The sequence below is a fragment of the Cryptomeria japonica genome, chromosome 3 (genome assembly GCF_030272615.1).
Source record: "Cryptomeria japonica chromosome 3, Sugi_1.0, whole genome shotgun sequence".
Classification (NCBI taxonomy): Eukaryota; Viridiplantae; Streptophyta; class Pinopsida; order Cupressales; family Cupressaceae; genus Cryptomeria; species Cryptomeria japonica.
This window is the reverse complement of record NC_081407.1, coordinates 742578502-742604954: the sequence shown is the minus strand read 5'-3', so window position 1 is coordinate 742604954 and position 26453 is coordinate 742578502. Positions and strand designations below refer to the sequence as shown.

Below are 26453 nucleotides of genomic sequence, written 5' to 3'. Positions count from 1 at the left end.
ATCGACACTTGCTGTGAATTGATTCCAATAAGCGTGGCAGTTTCAAGAAGCAGCAAGCTGTCGATATCATCATAGAAGTTTAATAATTAGAGTTATATATATATACACATCGGAGGTAAAACATATTCATTGCAGTGATCTTATTAAAGTTTGTCCTCACTACATACTACCAGACTATTGTATTCTCTATCTCTGATTTAAATTCCTTAACATAGTATCAGAGCCAGGTTGCTAGAGAAATAATAAAATAGTGACACCTCTTTTCTAAAAAATTCAGACTTGCACTCAGAATCAAAGGAAAGACAATCATGGTGAACAGTGTTAGAGTGGAGGATAGACTCGAAGGCACATCCAACTTCGTCTCATGGAGAATTCGAATAACAGCAATTCTTCAAGAACTCAAACTAGATGCATACATAGAAGAAGATACTAAGATGCCCGAAGACGATCCAGAGAAAACAACTTGGAAAAGACCCAACAAGGCTAAGAAAATCAATCTTCCTCTATTTTTCTTAGCCTTATCAAGCGAACTAAACTCAAACAAACATATGTGGATAATCGACAGTGGAGCATCTCGACACATAACCAGATTTAGAGATCAATTCAAAACCTTTGAAGGCCACTCAACTGAAGAAGTTACAATAGGAGACAATTCTACCTATCCAATGAAAGGAATTGGGACCTGCTCAATTCAATTAAGAACAGGAGTTACATTACAATTGAAAGATGTTCTCTTTGTACCAGGTATCAAAAGGAATTTGGTCTCTATTTCAGGACTAGCTGATCAAGGATATCGTGTCACCTTCCATGAAGATAAAGTCTTACTCTGGCCTAAAAACTCTAACATAAAGAATGTTATTCCTATAGGCTCTAGAGATGGTAGTTTATACAAATTATGTAATACTCAAAAACAAGCACTAAATCATGAAGTATCAAACTCTAATGAAATTTGGCATAGAAGATTAGGACATCTTCGATTTAGTGCCCTACCTTCTATAGGAAAAATTACCACAGGATTACCCAATCTAAAATCTGATCATGTTGGAACTTGTAAAGGATGTGCTCTAGGGAAGAACTCAAAAGGGTCCTTTCCCTCAAGTGAACACAAATCAAAAGTTGTACTAGAACTTGTCCACACTGATTTGTGTGGTCCAATGTCATTACCATCACTAGGGGGATTCTTGTATTACGTGATATTTGTTGATGATTACTCTAGGAAAACTTGGATCTATTTCATAAAACTCAAAGAATCAAATGAAGTGTTATCGAAATTTAAAGAATTTAAGGCCCTAGTGGAAAATCAAACTGGGAAGAAAATAAAAACTCTAAGATCAAAAAATGGGGGTGAATATATCTCCGAAAATTTTAAAGAATTTTGCATTTTTGTTGGGATTAAGAGGGATTGTACCTTATAATCCTCAATAAAATGGAGTTGCAAAAAGAAAAAACAGAACCATCATTGAAGCTACTAAAGCCATGATGCACGATCAAAATCTACATATCTCATTTTGGGTTGAAGCCTCAAATACAGCTGTGTACATTCGAAACAAATGCCCTCATTCAATCCTAGAGAATATAACACCTGAAGAAGCCTTTACAGGAAATAAACTAGATTTAAGCCATCTAAGAATCTTTGGTTGTCACGTGTATATTCACGTTCCTAAAGAAAAGAGAACCAATCTAGAACCCTCCGGGAAGACAGGCATATTTGTTGGCTACAGTAAAACCACTAAAGGATACATAGTCTACATTCCAGGACGAAGATCTATTGAAATCAGTAGAGATGTCAAATTTGAAGAAGATGTTGCTTATAAACTATCTCTAAGTGCAGAAGATGATCTAACCACAGAATCAGATAAAAATCCTACAACTGAAAATCAGAGGGAGAATAGCATAGAAAATCATGAGCTTCAATCACCTAATTTCGAGAATGCTGAAAATCCTAACAAGAAGAAAAGACCACTATGGGCAAGAAAGATGATTGAAGAAAATAATGTGGAACCCAATGAAATCTTCAAAGAGAATAAGAAAACAAGAAGTCAATCATGCTATGTTGCACTCATGACGGAAACTTACAAAATTTGAACCATCAAATGTTGAAGAGGCCTTAACATGTCAAGCTTGGAAAGATGCAATGATTGAGGAATATCAATCTATCTTAAAAAATGATGTCTGTGACATTGTACCTGGACCAAAAGACAAATCAGTTGTCTCATCAAAGTGGTTGTTCAAAATCAAATATGCACCAGATGGTAGTGTTGAAAAACACAAAGCCAGATTAGTTGCCAGGGGGTTCTCTCAAAAGGCTGGAATTGATTACGAAGAGACATTTGCTCCAATTGCCCGATATACTTCTATAAGAACCATCATTGCCATTGCAGCTTCCAAAGGGTGGAAGATACACCAAATGGACGTGAAGACCGCATTTTTGAATGGTGTTATTGAGGAAGAAGTACATATAGAACAACCTGAAGGATTTGCTACACATGATAGAAATCTCTATGTGCGTAGACTAAAAAAAGCTCTCTACGGCCTTAAGCAAGCTCCCAGGGCATGGTACGGAAAGATAGATAGTTATCTCTCCAAACTAGGATATTCCAAAAATGAAGCAGACTCCAACATATACTTCAAAATATCGAATGGTGACATGTTAATACTTGTTCTCTATGTTGATGACTTGTTGATAACAGGAGAAGATCATCTCATTGCAAAATACAAACAAGATCTTGTGGCTGAATTCGATATGAAGGATCTAGGTCTACTGCACTATTTTCTGGGCCTAGAAGTATGGCAAAAAGAGAATTACATTTTCCTAAATCAAGGAAAATACACCACTGATATCCTGACCAGATTTGGTATGATAGATTGTAAGCCTCTATCCATCCCAATGGAAACAAATCTTCATAAGCTCAAAAGTGAAGCAGTAGATTCAGAACCTACAGATCCTACATACTATAGACAAATTATTGGATCTCTTATGTACCTGGTAAACACTCGCCCTGATATTTGTTACGCTACCAATGTGTTAAGTCATTTCACGTGCGAACCTAAGAAGATTCACCTAATGGCTGCTAAGCATATTCTGAGATACTTGCGTGGCACTATTGGACTTGGCCTGAAGTATAAAAACGTTGAGATACAACTCCAAGGGTGTTTTGATTCCGACTGGGCAGGAAGTTCCATTGATCGTAAAAGTACAACGGGGTGTTGCTTTAGTCTTGGATCAGCTATGATATCCTGGTTTAGCAGAAAACAGTCAGCAGTTGCTCAGAGTTCCACTGAAGCCGAATATATGGCTGCCTCCATGGGAGCACGCGAGGCAGTATGGTTAAGGAAATTACTAGTTGGACTATTTGGGAAGCCTCTAAACCCCACTGTGATTCACTATGATAATCAAAGCTGCATCAAAATTTCTATAAATCCATTTTTTCACAATCGATCCAAGCATATAGAAATCCCATGCCATTACATAAGAGATATGGTAGACAGATATGTCATCAAATTGACCTACATCAGCATTGAAGAGCAAAGTGTCGACATATTAACCAAACCTCTCGCAAAGTTGAAAGTGGAGTACTTTAGAGGTAAACTTGGTATGACTAAATTATAATTGAAATTTCTGATATTAATCTTAATCATATGTAATTGATATATTCATGAATATCTTGAATGCAATATTGCATGTATGTGTTATGTCATGGAAGGTGACGATCTTTCATGTGATGTAAGTGTAAGATCGCTATTGTAAGGTGACGACTTTCACAATAGCCTGATTTGTTATCAAGATTGACTACATTAAGTTGCTGTCCCGGAATGTGCCAGAAATCTTGATACTAAAATTGCTATGATGAGTTATTGAATTGTTATCATTAAATGATTGTTCCGAAATATGTCGGAAATTATGATAACAATCATATCATGATTGACTACATTAATTTGTTGTCCCAAAATGTGTCGGATATCATGATACTGAAATTATTTCACCTGTGATAATGACAATGTTACAATTGTCACTAGAATCAAGGTCGTAATCTAATAAGACTTCAAGTAGTTGTTGTCCCAGTGTGCTGGATATCAGATAACCCATATCTCTCTGAGATATGAAGTATTTCACTAGTAAGTGTTACTGAGTGAATGATCATGTCAAATGAATGTGTATATCTAGAATTTTGCTCCTTAAGACTTAATTATAAAATTCAATCCTCTTTTGCTAAGAGGGAGTGTTAAGGATATAGCTTCATTCGGATTGAAGCAAGTATTATATACATACATACATACATACATTATATATATATATATATATATATATATATAGATTCATTATTTTATATATTAATTGACATGTTTAAGAATTTCTGAAAGTGGAATAATTCCAATACTTATCGGTGTCGAAATAGTTAGTAAGCCGAGCATCATCGTTATTGTTAATAGCGGTGAACATTGGACGAAGGGTCATGTCCCCGTAGGGTCATGACTCTACGTGGCATAAGCCACGTAGAAGTCATGCCCCTACGTGGACATGACTCTCCATCATTTTATTTATAACCATCAACACTTGTTGTGAATTGATACCAATAACCGTGGCAGTTTCAAGAACCAGCAAGCTGTCGATATCATCATAGAAGTTTAATAGTTAGAGTTATATATATATACGCATCGGATGTAAAACATATTCATTGCAGTGATCTTATTAAAGTCTGACCTCACTACATACTACCAGACTATTGTATTCTCTATCTCTGATTTAAATTCCTTAACATTAATACCTAAGGGGTAGAATCTAAAGATGCAATCAATTATCAATATTTCCAGGAGAATTAGGATTTCCAAGTGTTCAAGGTAGTTTTTGTTAAATTTTAGTGATCAGATTAGATAGAAATAATTCAAACACAAATGCACAAAATTTACCCTAGGAAAACCCTCCAACATGAGGGAGAAAAACCCAGCTATAAAATCTCTTATATATAATTGATTACAATATGGCCAACACGCATCTAGTTATAAGGCCACTAACAAGGCCAATCTGCAACTATAAAAAATAATTTCGACTATGTATCTACTGCCTTGATGAAGATATAGAACTCGCTTAAGTCTGAATGCAAAGTGGAGGACAGCGATCTGATTTGTGTTTACTCGATGTGCTGTGTATATTCTTCTTTGAACTGTTGTAGATGTGTATTCGATCTGCAGAAGGTATACATAAACTGCTGTAGATATTTTTTGATGATCATGGAGAGAGGGAACCGATCTATGTATATATCCATACGTGGGTGACTCTTCACCAAGGGTCCATTCTATTCCAAGCAACACGTCTTCCACCAAGGGTCGGCTATACTCCAATCAACATGTCTTCCACCAAGAGTCGGCTATACTCCAATCAACGTGACTTTCACCAAGGGTGGCGGGCTAAAAAAGATTGATATAGCCATGAAGGAGATGACCATGTCGGCCATGAAGGAGACGACCGACGATATTACATTAATACTCCCTCTTAGCTAGGGAGGAATCCTGCTTAATTCACATAGCGACGACCACTTTGGCTACTCCCAGAGAGTGGGTCCATCAAGGCTACACCCATGAATGGAAATACAAATGAACACAACCACCATGGCTACTCCCAGGAGGTGAATACACACAAATGCCAAGTCATGGAGTGTCTCACATGACATCCACCATACCTACTCACAGAGGGTGGAACAAGGGTTGGAACCTCAAACTTCTTTCACAGAGAAGAATGCACATCAAGGGTTGATACCTCAAACTTCTCTCACAAAGAAGAATGCATAACAAGGGCTGAAACCTCAAACTTCTCTCACAGAGAAGAATGCATAACAAGGGCTGAAACCTCAAAATTCTCTCACAGAGAAGAATGCATAACAAGGGCTGAAACCTCAAACTTCTCTCACAGAGAAGAATGCATAACAATACATATCAAGTAATTACTGATGCCGATACTCCCTTTCAGCAAGGGCTTCATTCTCCACAACTCCAAGCTTATCTCGAAAATGCACTAACTTCACTTTCGCAAGAGGCTTGGTGAGAATGTCAGTCGTTTGTTCCTCAGTACAAATGTATCTCAACTAAACAGCATTCCTCTGTACCATATCTCTGATATAGTGGTACTGAATCTCAACATGCTTTGTTCTGTCATGGAACACTGGATTGATAGAAAGCTTTACACAACTTTGATTATCACAATGAATGGTAGTAGGCTCCAATGATTGTCCAAACAATCTTGCAAGGAGCTTACCAAGCTACACTGCTTCGCGAGTTGCCACACATGCTGCAATGTATTCTGCCTCTGCAGTGCTCAGAGCTACTGAGGACTGCTTCCTACTACACCAGGAAATCATAGCAGATCTCAAGTTGAAGCAACAACCAGAAGTGCTCTTCCGATCAGTAACACTCCCTGCCCAATCAGAATCAGAATATCCTTCAAGTATCAGGTCCACACTGGAAGAGTATTTCAAGCCATTTCCAACTGTGCCACGCAAGTATCTCACGATATGCTTGACTGCAACTAGATGTATCTGTCTAGGTTCACTCATAAACTGGCTAAGTGCACTTACTGCATAGCAAATATCTAGTCTAGTGTTAACTAGATACATCAAGGACCCAATCAATTGCCTGTACATAGTAGGGTCCACAAGAACCAAACTAGCTGCAGCTTCCCTCAATTTCTTCAAATTAGTTTCCATTGGTGTGGACATAGATTTACAATCTGTCATTCCAAATCTCTTCAAGATATCGATGGTGTATTTTCCTTGACTTAGGATAATCCCATTGGACCTATGCCAAACTTCCAACCCTAGAAAGAAGTGCATGAGTCCTAAGTCCTTCATCTCGACTTCGGAAGTCAACTCCTTCTTACATCTATCAATGAGATGATCTTCTCCGGTAACAAATAGGTCATCAACATAAAGTACCAAGATCAAGATATCACCATTGAATACCTTGAAGTAAAGGTTTGGATCAGCATCATTCTTGCAAAAATCCAAACCCACTAAGTATCTGTCAATTCTTTCATACCAAGCCCGAGGAACCTGTTTAAGACCATATAGGGCTTTCTTCAATCTACACACATGAGACTCTTTCCCATGAATCACGAACCCCTTAGGTTGCTCGATGTAGACTTCTTCAATCACACCATTGAGAAAGTAGTCTTCACATCCATCTAATGCAACTTCCATCCCTTAGCTGCTGCAATGGCAATGATGGTTCCAATGGAAATGTAGTGAGCAACAGGAGCAAATGTTTCTTCGTAGTGTATTCCCTCTTGTTGAGAGAAGCCACGAGCCACAAATCTAGCCTTGTACTTTTCAATGCTGCCATCAACTGCATGTTTTATCTTGTACAACCACTTGGAAGATACAAAAGACTTCCCACTTGGTCTAGGCACAATATCCCACACATTGTTCTTGAGAATGGATTGATACTCCTCATCCATTGCATCTTTCCAAACTTCTTGTTTTGAGACTTCCTCTACGCTAGAAGGTTCAGACTCAATAAGATTACACATTAATGCAACATAACTAGAAAATCTATGTGGTCTTTTGCTTTCTTTGAATGTGCCTTTAGGAGCGGCAAATTGTTCTGCTTCCTGCATAGTGTTTCTCGCTCAAAGAGGTCTCTTTTGAGACAACAATATCTCTAGGCCCATCAATGGGATCCAAAGGTTCAATTGGATCGTTACTCATATCAGGTTCTGTAGTCTCCCTCTGAATCTCAGGATCATGATCAACATCCATGTCTTGAGGAGTCTCATCATCTATCTCCATGCATGAGCCCTTTGATTTCCTAAATGCAACATCTTCCTCAAATGTGACATCCCTGCTAACTTCTATTTGCTTTTGACCAGGAATGCAAATACGGTAGGCTTTGGAGGTTTCACTATAGCCCACAAATATTCCTCTCTTGCCAGAAGGTTCCAACTTGGTTCTCTTGTCCTTGGGAATATGAACATACACAGGACAACCAAATATTCTCAAGTGGCTGATATCAGGCTTGATACCTAAAAAGGCTTCTTCAGGAGTCATATTTTGTAATATCCGATGAGGACATCTATTCTGAACATACACTGATGTTCTAGAGGCTTTTGCCCATAGATAAGTCTGAAGGTCTTGATCATGAATCATAGCTTTTGCAGCTTCAACAATAGATCTGTTTTTCCTTTCAGCAACCCCATTTTGTTGAGGCTTGTAAGGAACACAAAACTCCCTCTTGATCCCTGCCTCAATACAGAAATCATGAAAACTAGCCGAGGTGTACTCACCTCCATTATCAGACCTTAAAATTTTAATTTTTTTTCTAGATAAATTTTCTACAAGAGCTTTAAACTCTTTAAACCTACCTAGGACTTCATCAGACTCTTTAGACCTTAAGAAATAAATCCAAGTCTTCCTAGAGTAGTCATCTATAAAAGTTACATAATACCAACATCCACTTAGGGATGGAACTGACATTGGACCACATAAATCTAAATGTACAAGATCTAGTATTTCTTTAGACCTACTTTCACTGCTATGAAAAGGACTTTTAATATTTTTGCCCATAGCACAACCTTTACAAGTACCATCATGAATAAGTTTAGGAATACCTTTTACCATCTTCTCCAATGATGGAAGAGCCCTGAAGTGAAGATGTCCAAGTCTTTTGTGCCAGAGTTCGCTGGAATTGGAGGAATTATGAATAAGAGCTTGAACAGGGAGGGTGGAGAGTTTGTATAAACTCTCATGTTGATTTCCAATCATACGAGAAATCTTGATGTTGGAGTTCTTACACCAAACAAGAACTCTTCCTTCAGAAAATGCAATTTGATAGCCCTTATCCTCCAAGGCTGAAATAGACACAAGGTTTCTCTTGATCCCTGGTACGAACAATACATCACTTAGGTGTAAAGAAACTCCAAATTCAAGGTTTAGAGATGTAGCACCAACTCCTTTTACAGCATAGCGTGCATCATCCCCAATAATGACTTGGAGATGTGATTCTTTCTCCACTGGATTAGAAAGGTGCTTTCGATAACCTTGATATGTCAAGAGGCTCCACTATCAATTAACCATGTATCACTGCCCGTAGGAACATTGCTTGATAATGCTGATATGAAAAGAAAACCAATGGAGTTATCTTCAACCTCCTTCTGAGATGAGACTTCATTGATGTTTGCTCCTTGATGATTAGGTCTTGTCAAACAATCATTTGCAAAGTGACCAAACTTGTCACACCTAAAACACTGGGTGCAAGAGAGATCTTTCTTCCTCTTCCTAGAATCAGGTGCAGAATCTGATTTGAAATCTCTATTCTTTTTGAAGTTACCCTTCTTCCAATACTTACGTTTCTTGGCAGATTGAGTGGCAAGAACATGAGTATCTTCATTTTGAGAACTCTTGATAATTCCTCTAGCGGTCAATCTTGATTCTTCTTGAATACAATTTGCATAGAGTCGGTCGAACTTAGGTAATTTGGACCTTCCACTTATGCTTTGGATAAATGGCTCCCAAGAATGAGGTAGGCCATTCAAGGCTAGCATGACAAGGTCTTTATCAATCATTTGATCTCCAATTGCGCTTAGTTGATATCTCAATTCTAAAATTTTCATGAAGTAGGTGATGATTGAATCTCTCTTTGCCATCTTTACTTGGATGGAGTTGTTGCCTCAAGGCAAGAGCCCTACTTACATTGTTAATCTCATATAAACCCTCCAAGGTCTTGAACATATCTCTTGCAGTTGTCATCTTGGAGATGAGAGGCACCAAGTGATCCCTCACGGAGTCGATTAATATCTTCTTTGCTTTAATGGCATTTTTCTTAAATTGAAGTTTCTCCTCATGATCTTCAGGTTCGGATAAATCCTTTTCCTCCACGAATTGAAGAAGATCATTTTCTTCAAGTGCAATGAGCACTCTAAACTTCCATGAGGTGAAATTGGATGAGCCTTCAAGCCTATCTTCGACTTTAAGACCGTTCACCATTTTCAAGACTTAGAGATACCACTCGAAGGAAAGAGAGAGGAGAGAATGCTTAGAAGTTGTAGAGAATTTGATCACGATCTTCTTTTACAGTGGCTCTGATACCATGTTAAATTTTGGTGATCAGATTAGATAGAAATAATTCAAACACAAATGCACAAAATTTACCCTGGGAAAACCCTTCAACATGAGGGAGAAAAACCCAGCTATAAAATCTCTTATATATAATTGATTACAATATGGCCAACACACATCCAGTTATAAGGCCACTAACAAGGCCGATCTGCAACTATAAAAAATAATGTCGACTATGTATCTACTGCCTTGATGAAGATATAGAACTCGCTTAAGTCTGAATGCAAAGTGGAGGGGGGCTATCCGATTTGTGTTTACTCGATGTGCTGTGTATATTCTTCTTCGAACTGCTGTAGATATGTATTCGATCTGCAGAAGGTATATATAAACTGCTGTAGATATTTTTCGATGATCATGGAGAGAGGGAACCGAACTATGTATATATCCATACGTGGGTGACTCTTCACCAAGGGTCGGTTCTATTCCAAGCAACACGTCTTCCACCAAGGGTCGGCTATACTCCAATCAACATGTCTTCCACCAAGAATCAGCTATACTCCAATCAACGTGACTTTCACCAAGGGTGGCAGACTAAAAACAAATCGATATAGCCATGAAGGAGATGACCATGTCGGCCATGAAGGAGACGACCGACACTATTACATTAATAGTTTTCAAGGGGAAAGCTCCAACTTTTAATTAAATTCATGATTCTCATTTAATTTTGTACGGTAAAAAAGTGGATTTTATTGTAACTGTTTTTGGTGAGGTTAGGATCCACCTTCAAATAACCTCCTGAGAAGGGGTTCAAAGTTCTTGCAGGTTTGTTCCTTTGGAATCGTTTTTCTTTGTGTGAAGCCAATGATAATAGTGGATGGAGATTGTAGATTGTGTTATGGAGCTTAAAGCTTTTATCTGATATTATCAATGTTTAAAATTGTCCTAGTTAGTTAATTATATGTGAATGTGTTGCACTATTATTTTATGAGATTAAAACCTGATAAACATTTCTTGGGTAAACAAGAAGTTATTTGGAAAATATAGTAACTCTAGAATACTTAATAATTGATCTCTTTGCACTGTCTTACAGATTTGGGCTTATGTTCTTTCTGTCCGACATGATTAATATCTAGAATTAAGTGGTTATCAATATAATTAATCTGTATCGGCACTGTGTCTCAGATGAAAGAATTTCCTCCTACTTTTCCTTCCCTTTTCCTTTTAGAGCTATCCTTTAAATGGATGAACAATGTATATCATGTGTACAACTGAAATTTCAATTTAACTTGACTTAATATTAACAACTAGCATAAACCCTGCGAGGGTGACTGGCAACTGGTGTGTTGGTTACCAAGGTTGGTCCTAAACAAGAAGAATGTATTTCCCTGACCATTGTGTGTCAAAAACATCAAAACATAGCCTTGGAATTTTATCTACCACTGCCCCGATTCCCTCATGAAAAATGATAAAGGCACAATTCCTATGAAATCAAGGTCTTGTATAACCATCTTCATAAAGTTCATTATATTTCAAGATCAAACTATGCATTGCCTTTCTCTCATATATCTAAGGCAATTTCCATAACCTTATGGACTAGAGTCTGGAACACGAACGTCTCAGCTTTGGAATCTCTAATCAAAGCTATGCACAAACATTTCTTTTTTTCATATTTAGGACACTTCCAAGCTTACCCCACAGACTCAAAGCCCTATGTGGCTATCTATAAGTGAGTGAAGTCTTTCCCAGGTATTCCTACTGCTGAAGGTTTCTGAACAAGCTATATAGTTAATTTTGGTCCTAACCACGGAGATCATCTACAAACTAGAGCAATGGCTATCCATATCGAAAACACTTGCAAACTGTGAATAGCATTATTGCACATCCCGGCAATCTTCGACATCGTGTGGCCTTTGGTATCCCCCTTGGCCAGCTACGTTATCTTCTCAACAATTAGAAGTTAGAGACATATTACCATATTTTATGAGGTAAAGGCGGGTACAACTCCTACAAAAGTAAGTGGTGACCTTCAGAATTCAAATTTCATGGAGCTCATCAAGATTCATAGAATGCCTTCTATTTTCAAATCTATTGAGTTCATCCTCCATTGCCTTACGAACTCATGTCTCTGAAACACAAGTATCTTGGCTTTAGAATCTCCAATTAAAAATAACCTAATAGGTTAAACTGTAAAAGTACTTCTTGAAAGTAATGTTTTCCATTTAGATCAATTCTATCTTCCCCACTGCAGCCTCTTAGCCCTAAGATGGCTATCTAGAAGCAAATGAAAAGTTTGTATCACTCGTGGTTTTTGGACTGTGTGCCACCAAGCCCCCTTTTGGAAAGGGTGATCAGGAAACACAGGAAAGGGGTGCCAAAAAGCAACCATCAAAATCCTAGAAAAGATATTTGAAAAGGAATTTAGAATGGAGACAGTCAGATCAGAAACCAAGGTGGGGATATGCAATTGCAAAACATATCTCTGAATGACTTAAGTAGTTATTTGGTCCACACAATTTCATACTGCTCATAGTCTCTCGTTGGGAAAACTACTTATGACATCAGAAACTATGAGCAAAGATTATCAATGCTGAGTAGTCTTGTAGTTCAGGATGACCTGCGTAGTTATTTTTAGTCCAAACAGACTGATAGTGCCATCTACAAACTATGGACAAAGGTTATCAATGCTGAGCATTCTTGCAGATTACAATGGCAGAATTGCATATCCCAACTATCTTCAACATTATTTGTACCGTCCCATTCCTGGTAGTATATGCCATTGCCATATAACCAATCCGAGTCAAATTTTAGGCTTGGAAATGATTTTGGAATTTTAGCATGAATAATATAAAACGAAATGTTAAATAAGATTGATAACTTGATGTAATTTTCTGATGGCAGTGTCATCATGAATTCGACTGGAATGGTTTCAAACGAATTTAATAGAAAGGTGTACATATTGGTCCATTAGCCTTCTCACTATGGTAAAGATGAACTGCTTTACAAAATGTATTATATTGGTGTATCCTAAAAGAAGGTGGCATTGTCTTATTTATTTTAATATTCATGTAACTCCAGCTCCGCGTCCTAACATTGCATACAGACAATGAGCAGGAAGAAACAATATTTGATCTGCTTGCTGGAGGATCTGATCATAATCTAGACTAGGATGGTATGAGTGAATACAGAAAATTGAAAATTGGAACAACTATGAACCATGGACTACAATATGGTGGAACGCCCTCTGATTGAGTTGAGCAGAGAACAAAATAAAACAAGAGCAGAGCTGGTTACAAGAGGCACTAAATAACACAAAAAGTAGAGAAAACAGAGATGACAAAGTTATATTCCAACTGTTATTTTGCACCCTGCTGCAATGTAATTTCCATTTACAGTCAGGATGTACTTACCCATTTTTGCATCCAAATTACATCACCCGTGATGCACATGATGAGATTGCCAAAATACAAAAATTAGCAATGCTCATGCAACTAAATGTTAATCTACATACCAAATTAATTCATTATATTTTAGCACGTTTCATACTCACTAGATCTACATTAGGAATGTCAAGTCCACGAGCTGCAACATCTGTAGCAACCAATACCGTAAATTTCCCTTCACGAAACCCATTCAATGTCTTTTCTCGTTGATATTGAGAAATATCACCATGTAAGGCCTCGCAAGGAATTCTACCACCCAAAGCTACTGAAACATCATCAGCATCTCGCTTTGTTTGTGTGAACACTATAGTCTTACCACCTTTTGCATAAACCTGTATACAAATGTAAACGAAGCACAGTTAAAGACTTTATCAAAACACATACTAGATGATAGCCATTTAGCCCTTTCTTTATATCCTGAATGTGTTATTTCTTCATGCATTGGATCTATTAAAAGTTATAGTGAAAGAGCTTCTAAATGAAAGTGAAGTACAAAGTATTATAACCAAGCAATCTAAGTTCCTAGACACATAATATGTTTCTTTAATGGCATCTTGTTTCGCAAAGTTACTTTGTGCCAGAAAAAATGTTTGTACATGTCTGATACATTCCAGGAGGGTCAAAATGTAAATGAAATGTTTTCCAAATAAAACGAATGAAGCATCTAAACTCATTTCTTCATTCCTTATTAACAAAGCTTATTTAGTAATTTACCCATCTTCACAAAATGAAGCCCTTCGTATATGGTTTCTTGAGATGAGGAGCCATGAGAAGATACACTGGTTTTCAGACACTCAAGATAAAGTAATAAGTGATATACAGAGTTAATGGAGCACAGATATATATATGAGTAATAACATATAATAATACTTTTATATATGTGTGTGCACTATTACTTATATATATGAAAAAGTATCTTCAAAACAATGTAAATAAAATAAAAATAACTTTCAAGTAAATATACCTATCTATCTATACATTACTTATATAGATATGGATGTAATGTATAGATATTCAAGCAATATTACTTTTTATGTATTATATATATTTAACTGAAATTACTCTTTTGTATAAATGAGTCTCATAGTAATGAGGTGGATGTTTACTCTGGTCAAGGACACAGGAGATGATGCTGGCAATGAAGCTACAGACATGGGTGGTACTGAGGCGAAGGTAAGACATGGGCAATAAGGATAGATAGATTCTGGGTATATTAAATTTTGTTATGATGTAATGTCCAATATATGGTATTAGTGGGTAGTATAGGAAGCTATTAGGAGTAGTTGGCAATATGAATAGGATCCTCTGATGCTGTAACTGGCAGAATACAATGCCCATTTCAGGACTGAAGATGAAACACTTTTTTGGTTTTGATATATATGGGTGTGGCCCTGCAGAGCCACATTAATCGATAAAAAAAAAAGGATACATACTTATATTACTAAGTAATATTACTTATATATCTCTCGGTGTACTTCACATAAATTTTTCAATAGAGAGGTATGCTACTTATTTTATATTTATTTAACTTTTAATAGTTTTAATTCATTTATTAAACTTTAATATTTAGATTTTTAAAATCATTAAATATTTTAATAATCCTATTTTCAGGCAAAAATATGTACAATTATATATTTCCAAATTTTTTTGGTATCTGTATGGAAGTACCCAAATATACACAACCTTTTTAAACCATACCATTGTACCCAACCTGGTAACTTAGTTTCAAACATACTAGGATAAAGCTCATACAGGTAAAGAAGCTAGAATTTAAAACATGAAATATACCATGATGAGGTCCCCTAGAATGGACCGCTTAGAGGTGGCAGTTGTTGCTACTGCATAAAGTTTGATTCCTTCTGCCAACTTTTCATCACTATCACCCACCTGCAAGAAAATTATTCCATTTAATATTAAAACATTTGCACCAACCTAAGAAAAACATTGAAGAGTGAAGCTCTTTAAATTAATCTAAAAAGTTTCCAGAACTAATCCCATTGCTTTCCACAGGTCACTTTAATTTTAGAGCTTACCAACGGCTCAAGGATGCCAATTAAACTTAAAGAAAAGAAAAATATAATTAAGAAAAAACAAAGACTCATAATTGCTTAAATACCTTGGACCACTCCATTCTGGTGATAATCACTTGTTGATATAAATTGCTGTGAGTGGACATGTATAACAAGCCAATGAACTCTTACTGGTACCAGACAAGCTATGTTATACAATACCTTAGAGAGCTTACCAAGAGAGAAAAAGAATGCTAGAAAATATTAGGTTCTTCTAACAAACATCAAGTCGAAAACAATCAACACAAGGTCAGTAGATTGAGTTTCTGGCAAAGGCAATAAAACTAGAATTGTAAAGGTTCAAAGAACAATTCCAACATAACTGTCAAAATAGAATCACAGGATGTGATATCAAAATCCTATTTCTGTGAGAAGCGATGAAACTATGATTGCAAAGGTTTAGATAACATTTCCAAAAAGAATTTCAAAATAAAATCAAGAGATGTGATATTGATATTGATATTGAATTTCTGAGACAGGTAATGAAATTGTAAACACAATGGTTCAAGGAGTACATTAAACTGTTAATTCATGTATCTGATAACTTCTAAGCTAAAAAGGAATATAATACTGGCTTCAACTTCATTTAATGGTGAAACATTTTCAGAGATGATGATGAATCAGCAGACTATCTAGTAAATTGTGGGGCTGATCCCTGAGTCATTGGTTACCCAGAAGTAAACTTCTTGGAGAAATTTAGAAGCTATCAATTTAGTTTAGATCCTTGTAGGCTACCTATATATTAAGAGGTGGCTTCTAGTCTCAATGGACTATTATACACTTTACACATCTACCTACCTTCTCATCCATTCATGCACTTACGTGGTTGGATGTTCAAGAGCTCTTATCACTTACGTCTTCCACTGAAAGAAGCTTCGCCTTATTTATGATGCAAACATGACTACTCGCACCAGGATACCTCGACTTCCTGTGATTATTTATATGGACAATTTTTTGCAACTTATTATTTCTTTACCCTCTACAACTGTTGTTTATGCAAACCACATTCAAGTATCAAAAAAGTGGGGCCTTCGTGAATTTCCAACCCACAACCTGCATCGAGCTTTCAATGAGGAAAGCCTCTGCTATTCTTTTCTAGGCAAAGAGGTGTTTGGTCAATAGCACATGGAAAATTTAGGGGACCATCTTGAGCTCCATCCAAATAGATGAATGAAAGACTAGGAAGTGCAAACTTCTGTTACATGTTCTATTCTTTGGTGTGGATGCAGCATTTAGGACTGGTGCCCTATCCTCGATGACAGAACCGCAGTTTTAAAGAGCAAGATTTTAGCATTGAATGCAGAATCAGGCATGGGAAAAAAGACAGCGGTTGATTTTGTTGAGTATGTTCAGCATGTTGATCCTTGGGAATGCATAATGAAAGACACACAGCCAATTCTGAGAGGGGGGGTGGGGGTGAATCAGTATTGGAGAATTTGCTAACTTAAAAACTCATGGAAATACTTAAAACAGATGTATAGCAATGGAAGCAAAACATAAGAATCAGAACACAAAATTTTCTCGTGGAAAACACTTTCGGGTAAAAAACCACAGCACAATGAGCTCTTATTGATCTCAAACAAATGGGCACCAAACCAAGGATACAAAAGTGAGCTTCAACTCACAAAGGGCACCAACCCTTTCAATGTATAGAGTATAAACCTCTCAAAAGTGAAGCACCAACTTCAACCTAACAAGGCACCAACCTTAGACAGAGCACCAACTCAGAAAATACACTTAAACTCAATAAACCTTTGGAGCACACACAACACTACAAATACCATGCAAGAATTATACAGCACTCTTAATCTGATATATACAGTATCAACACACCAGTCTAGAGCCAAACATCACACCATATTTTTTAAAACCCAACACCTGTGATACACTACACCTCTACAACACCACCCATCGATTTCATATAATCTACTCAGTTATCCTCAGAAATAGTTAATACTATCTAATCCCACTCCATGATATGCATAACTCCATTAAAAAAATGCTACACGAAAAGCATGCATATCTCCAAAAACAAAAAGGACACATCAATAATCTGCCCAATCATCGCAGTGAAAAAAACAAACGCACCATCCAAAATAAGAAAACCAATTCAATAAGAATTGACTTTCCATAGTCTACCAAGACGTTACACCATTTTTAAGCTGTCGCACCAATATATAAACCAAGTAAATGATTTAATTTCAAATAAGATTGTCAATCTAAAGCTGTCAGAAAACATTGTCTTTTTCTAAAAAATATCAGCATCAACTTGAACCTTTAACAAAAGACAGAGTATATGCATATAAATTTAGCCATCTCCCAAAGCACTATAAGTTCACATGGCAACCTCCAACGTAAGAATAGAGAGAAATGCCACACATGAATTAATTGAACCATCCCACTCAACACCGACATATACGTAAAGTTACCACAACCGCCAAAAATAGAATAGGTAAATAAAGAGTTTATGCCGCGTAGCTTTAATCTCTTTAACACACCATGACCAAAAAAATATATATTGAAGTCAAAGCCAATTTTGGACTCACTAATTGTAACGGCATCCTCCTTTAAAGGCTTTTGACAAGTCAATAATGACATGGCAACAATTCTGATGTAACAGCTGACATAATGATGAGTATGCACACAACTAGCTGAAGCTGACAGCCAGACACCTCAAGCAGCCAACTAGGCACCTCAACCAACCAAGCAGGCAAGGAGCTGAAGCAGGTCCCTCAAGCACCTCAAGTGCGTCAAGCAGCTCAACCAAAATTGAGAAAAACTAATGAATAAACAGTAGCTCGAAAAACACTTCAAACTCAGTCCAATATTACTTTGAGTAATCCTCTAGCTTGAACAGCACAAGCTTGACAAAAATACTTGACATCAATGACAAAATGTCTAACACATAACACCACCTAGCCAGCATTTGGTCTGTGTAATCAGCAGCTTCTATTTCACTGCCTGCTAAGTGTGAACGTGGATACCCAACTAAGGAATCGGCTTCCTTGTTGAAGACTCAAACCAAGTCCTGATTGATGAGGAGATAACTCCCTGTTTCTGCTAAGGAATAGAATGAACTGCATACAAAAGACAAAGGCCCTCACTGCTGACCCACAGGAATACTGACCTTTCGAGGCAATCATGGTCCTGGTCTATTGGAAGTCTGGGAGGTTTTAGCTTGGTCAGTCTGCCTAAAAAAGTTAACTTTGTGAATTATGTAACTATGCATTTGTATATAGTTTCAGCAGAATATCATCATCGACTTTACTATGTAATCAAAACTGTATGAATCTGGTAGATTTAAAGTTATAAATTTGGCTTTGGTTCAATGTGAAGTTGGGTGATTATTGTCTTTGGCCTCAATCTGCAGATTGCAAAGCTCTTTGAAGCTAAATAAAGAAAGCTTTTGGCAATTTTCAGTGTCAGAAGGGCTCCATCTCAAACCTAATTTATTATAACGAAAAATACAAATTTGCATTAACTATAGAGAAACCAAATAAAAGGCTCATGTATTAGAGAGGGTACATATTTTGATTAGAAGGGATTTTATGGACTGTTGAACTTTTAGTTCAGTAGTACTACAGATCTGTTAATACTTCCATTTATGCAATTAGGTCATTCATTAAGAAAAATTCAAGCCTTTTAAAAACAATAAAAAATAAAAAGCATTGAATTTTAGCTAATATTTTTATTCATACCTAGGATTCCCAACTTTCTGCCCAAGGACTTACAACAGTTATAGCAAATTTCAGTTGGAATCAAAACATGTAAGCTATAATATTGGGTGTATTTATAAATCAACTAAGGTTTTTAAGTCAATACCTTTATATTATTCATTCACAAACCAAGAAAGGGCACTTGGCTAGGTGCATCGTTTGGAAAAGCATACAACTAGCCCTTGGAATATTGGCATTGCAAGCAATAAAATCAATCTGACATTTACAGCAGCAAGGCCCATTCACTATTCAGTAAAAACATAGAGGCAAATAATTATTGAGTACTCACCAGTCACCAAAGCACAAAAGGCATACAGAGCTGGAGCGTGTAATACACACAGAATCATGCTGCTCAGTTGACACAAATCTGTGTCTCCTTTCAAATTTAACCTTTTTGTGAGTGTAATATAAATCATAGTTTCAAAGATTAGGAGAAAGAAGGAAAAGTAGATAAGGAAAAATGCCAGACTTGTTGACATTAATTTCGATTAACCTAATCTTGACAGAGTTTCTAACATATAAATTATACTTTATATAATTATATTGATTGCCTTTGTATAAAGAAGGAAAAGTAGATAAGGAAAAATGCCAGACTTGTTGACATTAATTTCGATTAACCTAATCTTGACAGAGCTTCTAACAAATAAATTATACTTTATATAATTATATCTATTGCCTTTGTATAAAATTCAATTTGTTCGAGATCTTTACTCACAAAGAGAACTTCCCAAGAATAAAGGTTTGGTTAGGGGCCCCTAGGCATGCTAACATGTTTATGTAAACAGAGAAGTGTGCAGTGAAAATAAAAGATACAAAAACGAGAATTCTAGGAGTGTTATAAGGTCATAGTTTCAGAGGTCAGGAAAAACAGAGAAAATTAGATAATGAAATATACTGGATGCATTTCAAATGCAATGTTTGAAATAAAGAGTAAATGAACTAAAAGAAGTAGATTTACTGAAACAAAGATGAGTGAAATTTTAAGCTACATAGTGTACGCTGTATTAGGTAATAGTAGAACATAAGAGTTTGAAGGATGACATTAATTAAGACTAACCAAGACTTTGCTTGAGTTTATTTAATATAATTTACTTCTTTATTTAATTTTTATAAAACGTAACCTGCCAGAGAATTTTATTCATAAAGAAAAGTCATCTAGGTGTCTATCATGCATACTAACATGTTTATGTAAGCAGAGACATATGGAGTGAGAATAAAAGTGTGGTATCTACCAAGTCGATTGTCATTGGCTTATCAAGGTGTTTCCTTGCCAGTTTCTGCACCCATGCTGGCATTGTTGCAGAGAAGAGCATACTTTGTCGTTCATCTGGAATTTTATCCAATATGACTTCTACATCCTCTTCAAATCCAACAGCAAGCATCTGATCAGCTTCGTCCAAAACTAAAAACTGAATTTCATCAAGCTTCAGTGTTCCATTATTGACCAGATCTATTATCCTTCCAGGTGTTCCCACCACAATGTCAACACCACGGAAAAGCGCATTTTGTTGAGCATTATATGAAACACCACCATATATGCAAATAGTTGAGAGGAAAGGTGCCGACTCCTTGAATTCTTTCTCAACCTGGTTTGCCAATTCTCTTGTGGGTGCTAGAACCAAAGCTCGAGGAAGTTTCCCTCTTCTCCTGCAGGATCAGTTGCAAGAAATTAGTTTGCCAAGCAAGTAGGTTAGAATATAGCTTAATAAAAAGTAAAAGTCTTACGATACCATTAAGAATTTAGAGGACTAACCTAAACTGTTTATTTTCTTCATTGTCCTCAGCTAGGCGTTTTATTATTGGAATTCCAAATGCCAATGTCTTCCCAGTTCCAGTCTTTGCTCGGCCTATGATATCACGCCCATCCAATGCAGGAACCAACACAGCTCTCTAAATGGCAGAATACACAACCTACATTAGCAATCTCATCTAAATGGGGCTTTAATCTGCAATAAAGTATATAATGAAAGATTGAAAGCAATAAAACCAAAAAAGAGAAGAATAGGAGTGAACACGAACAAGGTTGCCTGCCTCAACACAAGGCCAACAGTAATTGTGGTTCTCATGGAAACGTGCAAATGTAGTACCGTTTGCCTTCAACCTCATCTAAATTCCTACTTTAACTTAAGGCTACAGCTAAGCTGACAGCATACAGTGTGAATATGAGGATTTATGCAAGATTAATGTGCTAATCTTAAGGACCGAAAGGAGCCGTAACAACCATAAATAAAATATCTAAAAACTAAACGAGATAACTAAACAAGCCCAAAATTGGTGAAACGAGAGGTGCAAGTCTTTGGGTCTTTATGTAAGCATTAGCCATCAACTAACTACTCACCTTTTTTGTATAAGAAAAGTAAGAGTAAGGTCATAGCCTAGCCACTAAATCTAATTGGACTTCGTAGCCTCATTTTAGGAATAGAGAATTTCTCAATTTTATATCGTAGTAGCCATGTTCACTAAGTAGGTCTAGCAGGTGTGACTAGTGGTAAAGGTTGAGCATTACGACAAATACAACCCGTAATGAAATCACAATGGAAACTACCAGACACAAATTTGCATGGCACGTGAATCTGTTATAACCTAGGCCCTAATACACATGGGCAGAAGTATAAAAACCAAAACATTGGGACCGCGCCCCTGTTTGTGTTCCAAGGCTGTTAGATAAAGTGGTTAAAAAGGGAAATACAGAGGTTCAAAATATAACGTACAATAGGAGTGAGCAAAAAAATTGGGAAAAAACAACCTATAGGATTTTTTCAAGCAGGTATGCCAAAGCATGTAGAGCTTCCTCAAATCTTAGCCTACGGTTACTTAACTTAAACTAAAGATAGAGTGGATCTACTTGACCCATCACTCTGTAAAAACAAAGCATGTTCTAAGTAATGTCGAGAAAAACGAAGTTATTATCAATTTGGCTGATTTTGGGCATTTGCTTCTATGAATTGTACATGCATACGTGATAATAGCCATGTTTGTTAAGAAAATGAATTACGACACTTCAATCAAAACTATAAGATATGTCTGCGCGAAAAAAATTAGGAAAAAAGAGCAAAAATAAAATGCTTATAGCAAAGATTCCAAAGAATAACATATATAAATATGTAACCATGTTCAATTAAAAAAAGAACAAAAAAAAAAGTTAACATACTCTTATAGGTAATAAAGACAGTTTTTCCATTGAATTAAGTCTAATTTTGCATCACAATTAAGTATTGATGTAATGACTACACTCCAGAGTAAACAAAACCTTACGAAATCCAAAATACAACATTAATCTACGGCATATTTGAAAAATATGAAACCAACCTGAATAGGAAAAAGGTGTGTAATCCCTCGCTCGTTGAGGGCTTTCACAAGGCTCTCAGGCAAGCCTAGTCGCGAAATTGCTAGATTCTGGTCCTCGTCATCACTCTCAAACTCGCTTATATCCTCTTCTTCGTGACCATCGTCAAGATTCAAACCTCCTCCTGTTGATAACCCCAACCTGCCCAGGGCCTCCTCACTAATAACAGAAGTAGGGGAAGCAACTGCAGAGGGTCTACGAGTTGACGAAGATTGTGAACAAAGTATTCTAAAGACATGACCATGAAGCGAAGAGTCAATTGTTCTTCTTGAATGGATTTTCAAGACTGGAAAGCCGAGCAATTGCGCTCTGTCTCCTAAATTAATAGAAGAAGACGAAGAAATTGCTAATGGTGTATGAAGTCTTCTAGACACGTCTAGTGACAAAGCTTGCAGGTGTGACGAGACACTAAATACGGAAGCCATGGTTTTTTAAGGGGCTTAGAGGGTTTTAGAAAGGGTTTAAAGGTCTTTGAAGTTTTTGCAAGAGTTTCGAATGGTTTTCAAAAGGTTTTAAACGTTGTCCACGAATTTCGAGGGTTTGACGTCCTGCTGGAAACTTTCAGCTGCTAAGTTTCTTCTGAATGAGTGAAAACATAACAATGAATATATTACCTGCATAAAATTAAATGAATAGCTGAATAATTTCGTCTGCGCCATTTAAAGCCGGCATTGTATAAAAAATCAAACCAAATGCCAATGTTCTTCAATATGAAAATGCAGAAAAGTTTTTAAAAAAGAACTTCCTCTGCATTGAACATTGCACTTGAGAGTCGGCAAGAATTTCTTCTAGGCACAATTTTTTTTAAAAAAATCTAGTCGAATTTACTGTAAATACTGACCTCAATAAGAGTGCTAAGGGCGCTCTTGAAGATATAAAAATTAAAAATGCAGAGACCACTGTGGATTCAAGGCTGAGTGAAGAGGAACTACCATGTTCCCTTCACGCTTGAATGGAAGAAAACGAGCTCAAAAAGATAAGATAAAGCGGGGATTTTCACAAGATGGATGTGATGAATGGTATATGGCATTGCCGACATCCACGTCTAAACAACCGAAGTTGAGCGGTCGGAAAATTAAGTGACCTAAATGGGTTTAGAGGATACGACAGAGGTCATGGGGGATTAGGCCGGTAGGGATTAGCCTGATATTATTATATTTTTTGGTTTTTTTTTCCCTTAAAAATCTGTTTTCATTCATCTTTCAGTTGTGGACTGCATTCAACTGCTAATGTGGGGTGATTCACTAGCCCCCAAGTGTAAGTGGGTAGATTTTTTTGGTTTTATATATATAATTTATGTAGTTTATAAATTTATGAAGATCAATGGTTGTTTTTGTTTTTTGGATTGAATTGTGTATAGATTTTTCTAATGTTTCAATCATTCTACATGATTCAATATCTGAATGAAATGCAATTTGATCTGAATGAATCATTGATGAAAAAAATCTATACACAGTTCAATCTAGAAAACTATTATTGAATTTATTGCTTAATCTTTTAATTATTTTTATTATGCATATTCTCATACAATCTATTGTATCTTATTTATTTATCAATACTTCTTTAAATAAATCATATTTATTATATTTGTTACGCACAATTATTCATGTATCTATCGGAAACAATTTATTTTTATGTTGACCAATAATGTGATAGAATAAAAATTGATGTGCAGTTCTATAGTTTTAATATTAGTGCATATTTTAATGATTTAAAAATTTGCTTACTTCTTTTTGTATTGGTTTATTTTCATGAGTCATTGCATAATTCATTATTTCCTTTCTTTGAAGGAAATTAATATTTTCAATGTCTTCACATTTATTCTATTCTATTAGTTGTGTCTACCATATTTATAGTGATTTCAATGCATTCCATATTTATTTTTATTATGCATATTCTCATACAATCTATTGTATCTTATTTATTTATCAATACTTCTTTAAATAAATCATATTTATTATATTTGGTAAGCACAATTATTCATGTATCTATCGGAAACAATTTATTTTTATGTTGACCAATAATGTGATAGAATAAAAATTGATTTAAAAAATTTGCTTACTTCTTTTTATATTGGTTTATTTTTATGAGTCATTGCATAATTCATTATTTCCTTTCTTTGAAGGAAATTAATATTTTCAATGTCTTCACGTTTATTCTATTCTATTAGTTGTGTCTACCATATTTATAGTGATTTCAATGCATTCCAATTTGTCAATTTTAAAAAAAAATTGAAAATCTTCAAACATAAATAAAATCTGTAAAAATCTAAGATCTTCATTAATCTTATCTTCTTGGATGCAATGAAGTATTGAGTCTTAAAAAATCTCATCTTATTCAATGCAAGCAAGTATAAGGGCAGACATACCCAATCAATTGCACACATTTGTTTCACCAATGTCAAAAAATGTGGACAATTCTAATCTTGTTCCTTGCATATTGAATAAGTGTAAGTAAATAATAAAGATCATGTCTCTTATTCGAATATTTGGATTCTCAATTCATACAAGTACTTTAATGAATTTGTTAGCAAGCAACAAATTTAATATCAATCCACAACCTATGCATCTATAAGAAAAACATGTGACCATTGGGCATGTTGATCTTAATAGATTGTGAGTTATATCTTTCTTGTAGCCTTTCATTTAAGATATGTCTTTCTACATCAACTGTGTATAGTTTATTGCTTTCTGAATCCACTCTTTGTTTCTCATGAATTAATTTGTCATTAGTCAATGCCTCTTCTCTAGCTTCAACAGTCTCCTCTGATAAGATGTTGTCAGTAGCCTCCCTTCTATACATCAGATTTCCACTCAAATTCTTCTCGACGTGTAGAGATTTCGTAGATTTTTTCTTTGATGATGATTTAGGAAAACTTTTGTCAGATTTGATACCAATAACTTTACCCACTACAAGGTCTTTCAAGGGAGATTCATTGTTTGACTTGTCTTCTTTTCTTGACACATAACTAGCTTCATCAAGAGTCGCATGTTCTATAAGTAAGAGGGATCAAGTAAATGTATGGATTTTAAAAAAAAAATTGCCAAATATTGGTGGAATTTGTTAGTTTAGAAAAAAAATGATTGAAATCCTTTTGTTTATGAAATATTTTAACATAGTCAGCACACAATCCTAGTATAAGACTAAGGATTATTTCTTATCAAATTTAGTATTTGTGTTCAAAATTTGTTATGAGATCAATGATAAAGGTGAATAGTATAATTACTTATCACAATCTACTAAAATTGTTATTTAGGTAATTATTTCTACAAACTCTCATTGATTACTAAAGCTTTTTAATCTATGACTATATTTTTTATTTTATTTTTATCGGTAATTGGCTAAAGCCTGAATAGCTTTTGACTGGAGCCATGAACCAGTGGGGACACAATAGGGGGCCCCATCCCCATTACATATCTTTGAATTATTATTATTATTATTATTATTATTATTATTATTATTATTATTATTATTATTATTATTATTATGTTTGATTAGATTGACCCCAAGACCTTCCCCATCCTATGGAAGGCCAAGAGTCACAGCTTAGAATTCCACTTCAGATGTCCCTATTGGGAATTGAACTTGGGTCTCCACAGTGAGAACCCAGTGTTTTAACCAGTTAAGCTCAACCCCTTGGACATCTATGACTATATTTTTATTTTCAAGAACATTTCTATAATTAATCTACTACAATGAATAAATGTCTTCTATGAAAAATGAAATTATGCACTTTGGTACTTATTGAAAAAAAAAATCAGTGCTCATTATTAATTGTTTATAGATTCATATTTTATGTTGTTTTAATATATGTTTTCAACTTGAACATTTAATTGCAT

At 35.7% G+C, this 26453-nt stretch overlaps 1 protein-coding gene across 2 annotated transcripts in view; it reads right to left on the bottom strand.

The window, feature by feature from the left end:
- Nucleotides 1-23656, bottom strand: part of LOC131044027 (DEAD-box ATP-dependent RNA helicase 3, chloroplastic) — a 45082-nt gene extending 21426 nt beyond the window's left edge. For both annotated transcript variants that reach the window (XM_057977291.2, XM_057977292.2), the window contains exons 1-6: nucleotides 23456-23656; nucleotides 22578-23228; nucleotides 21022-21158; nucleotides 20501-20915; nucleotides 15272-15370; nucleotides 13591-13815 (exon numbers count right to left, since the gene is read on the bottom strand). In XM_057977291.2, the coding sequence (XP_057833274.2) occupies nucleotides 13591-13815; nucleotides 15272-15370; nucleotides 20501-20915; nucleotides 21022-21158; nucleotides 22578-23039 (1338 nt within the window). In that variant the 5' untranslated portion in view covers nucleotides 23040-23228; nucleotides 23456-23656. The remainder of the gene's footprint in view (nucleotides 1-13590; nucleotides 13816-15271; nucleotides 15371-20500; nucleotides 20916-21021; nucleotides 21159-22577; nucleotides 23229-23455) is intronic.
- Nucleotides 23657-26453: the final 2797 nt, after the last annotated feature.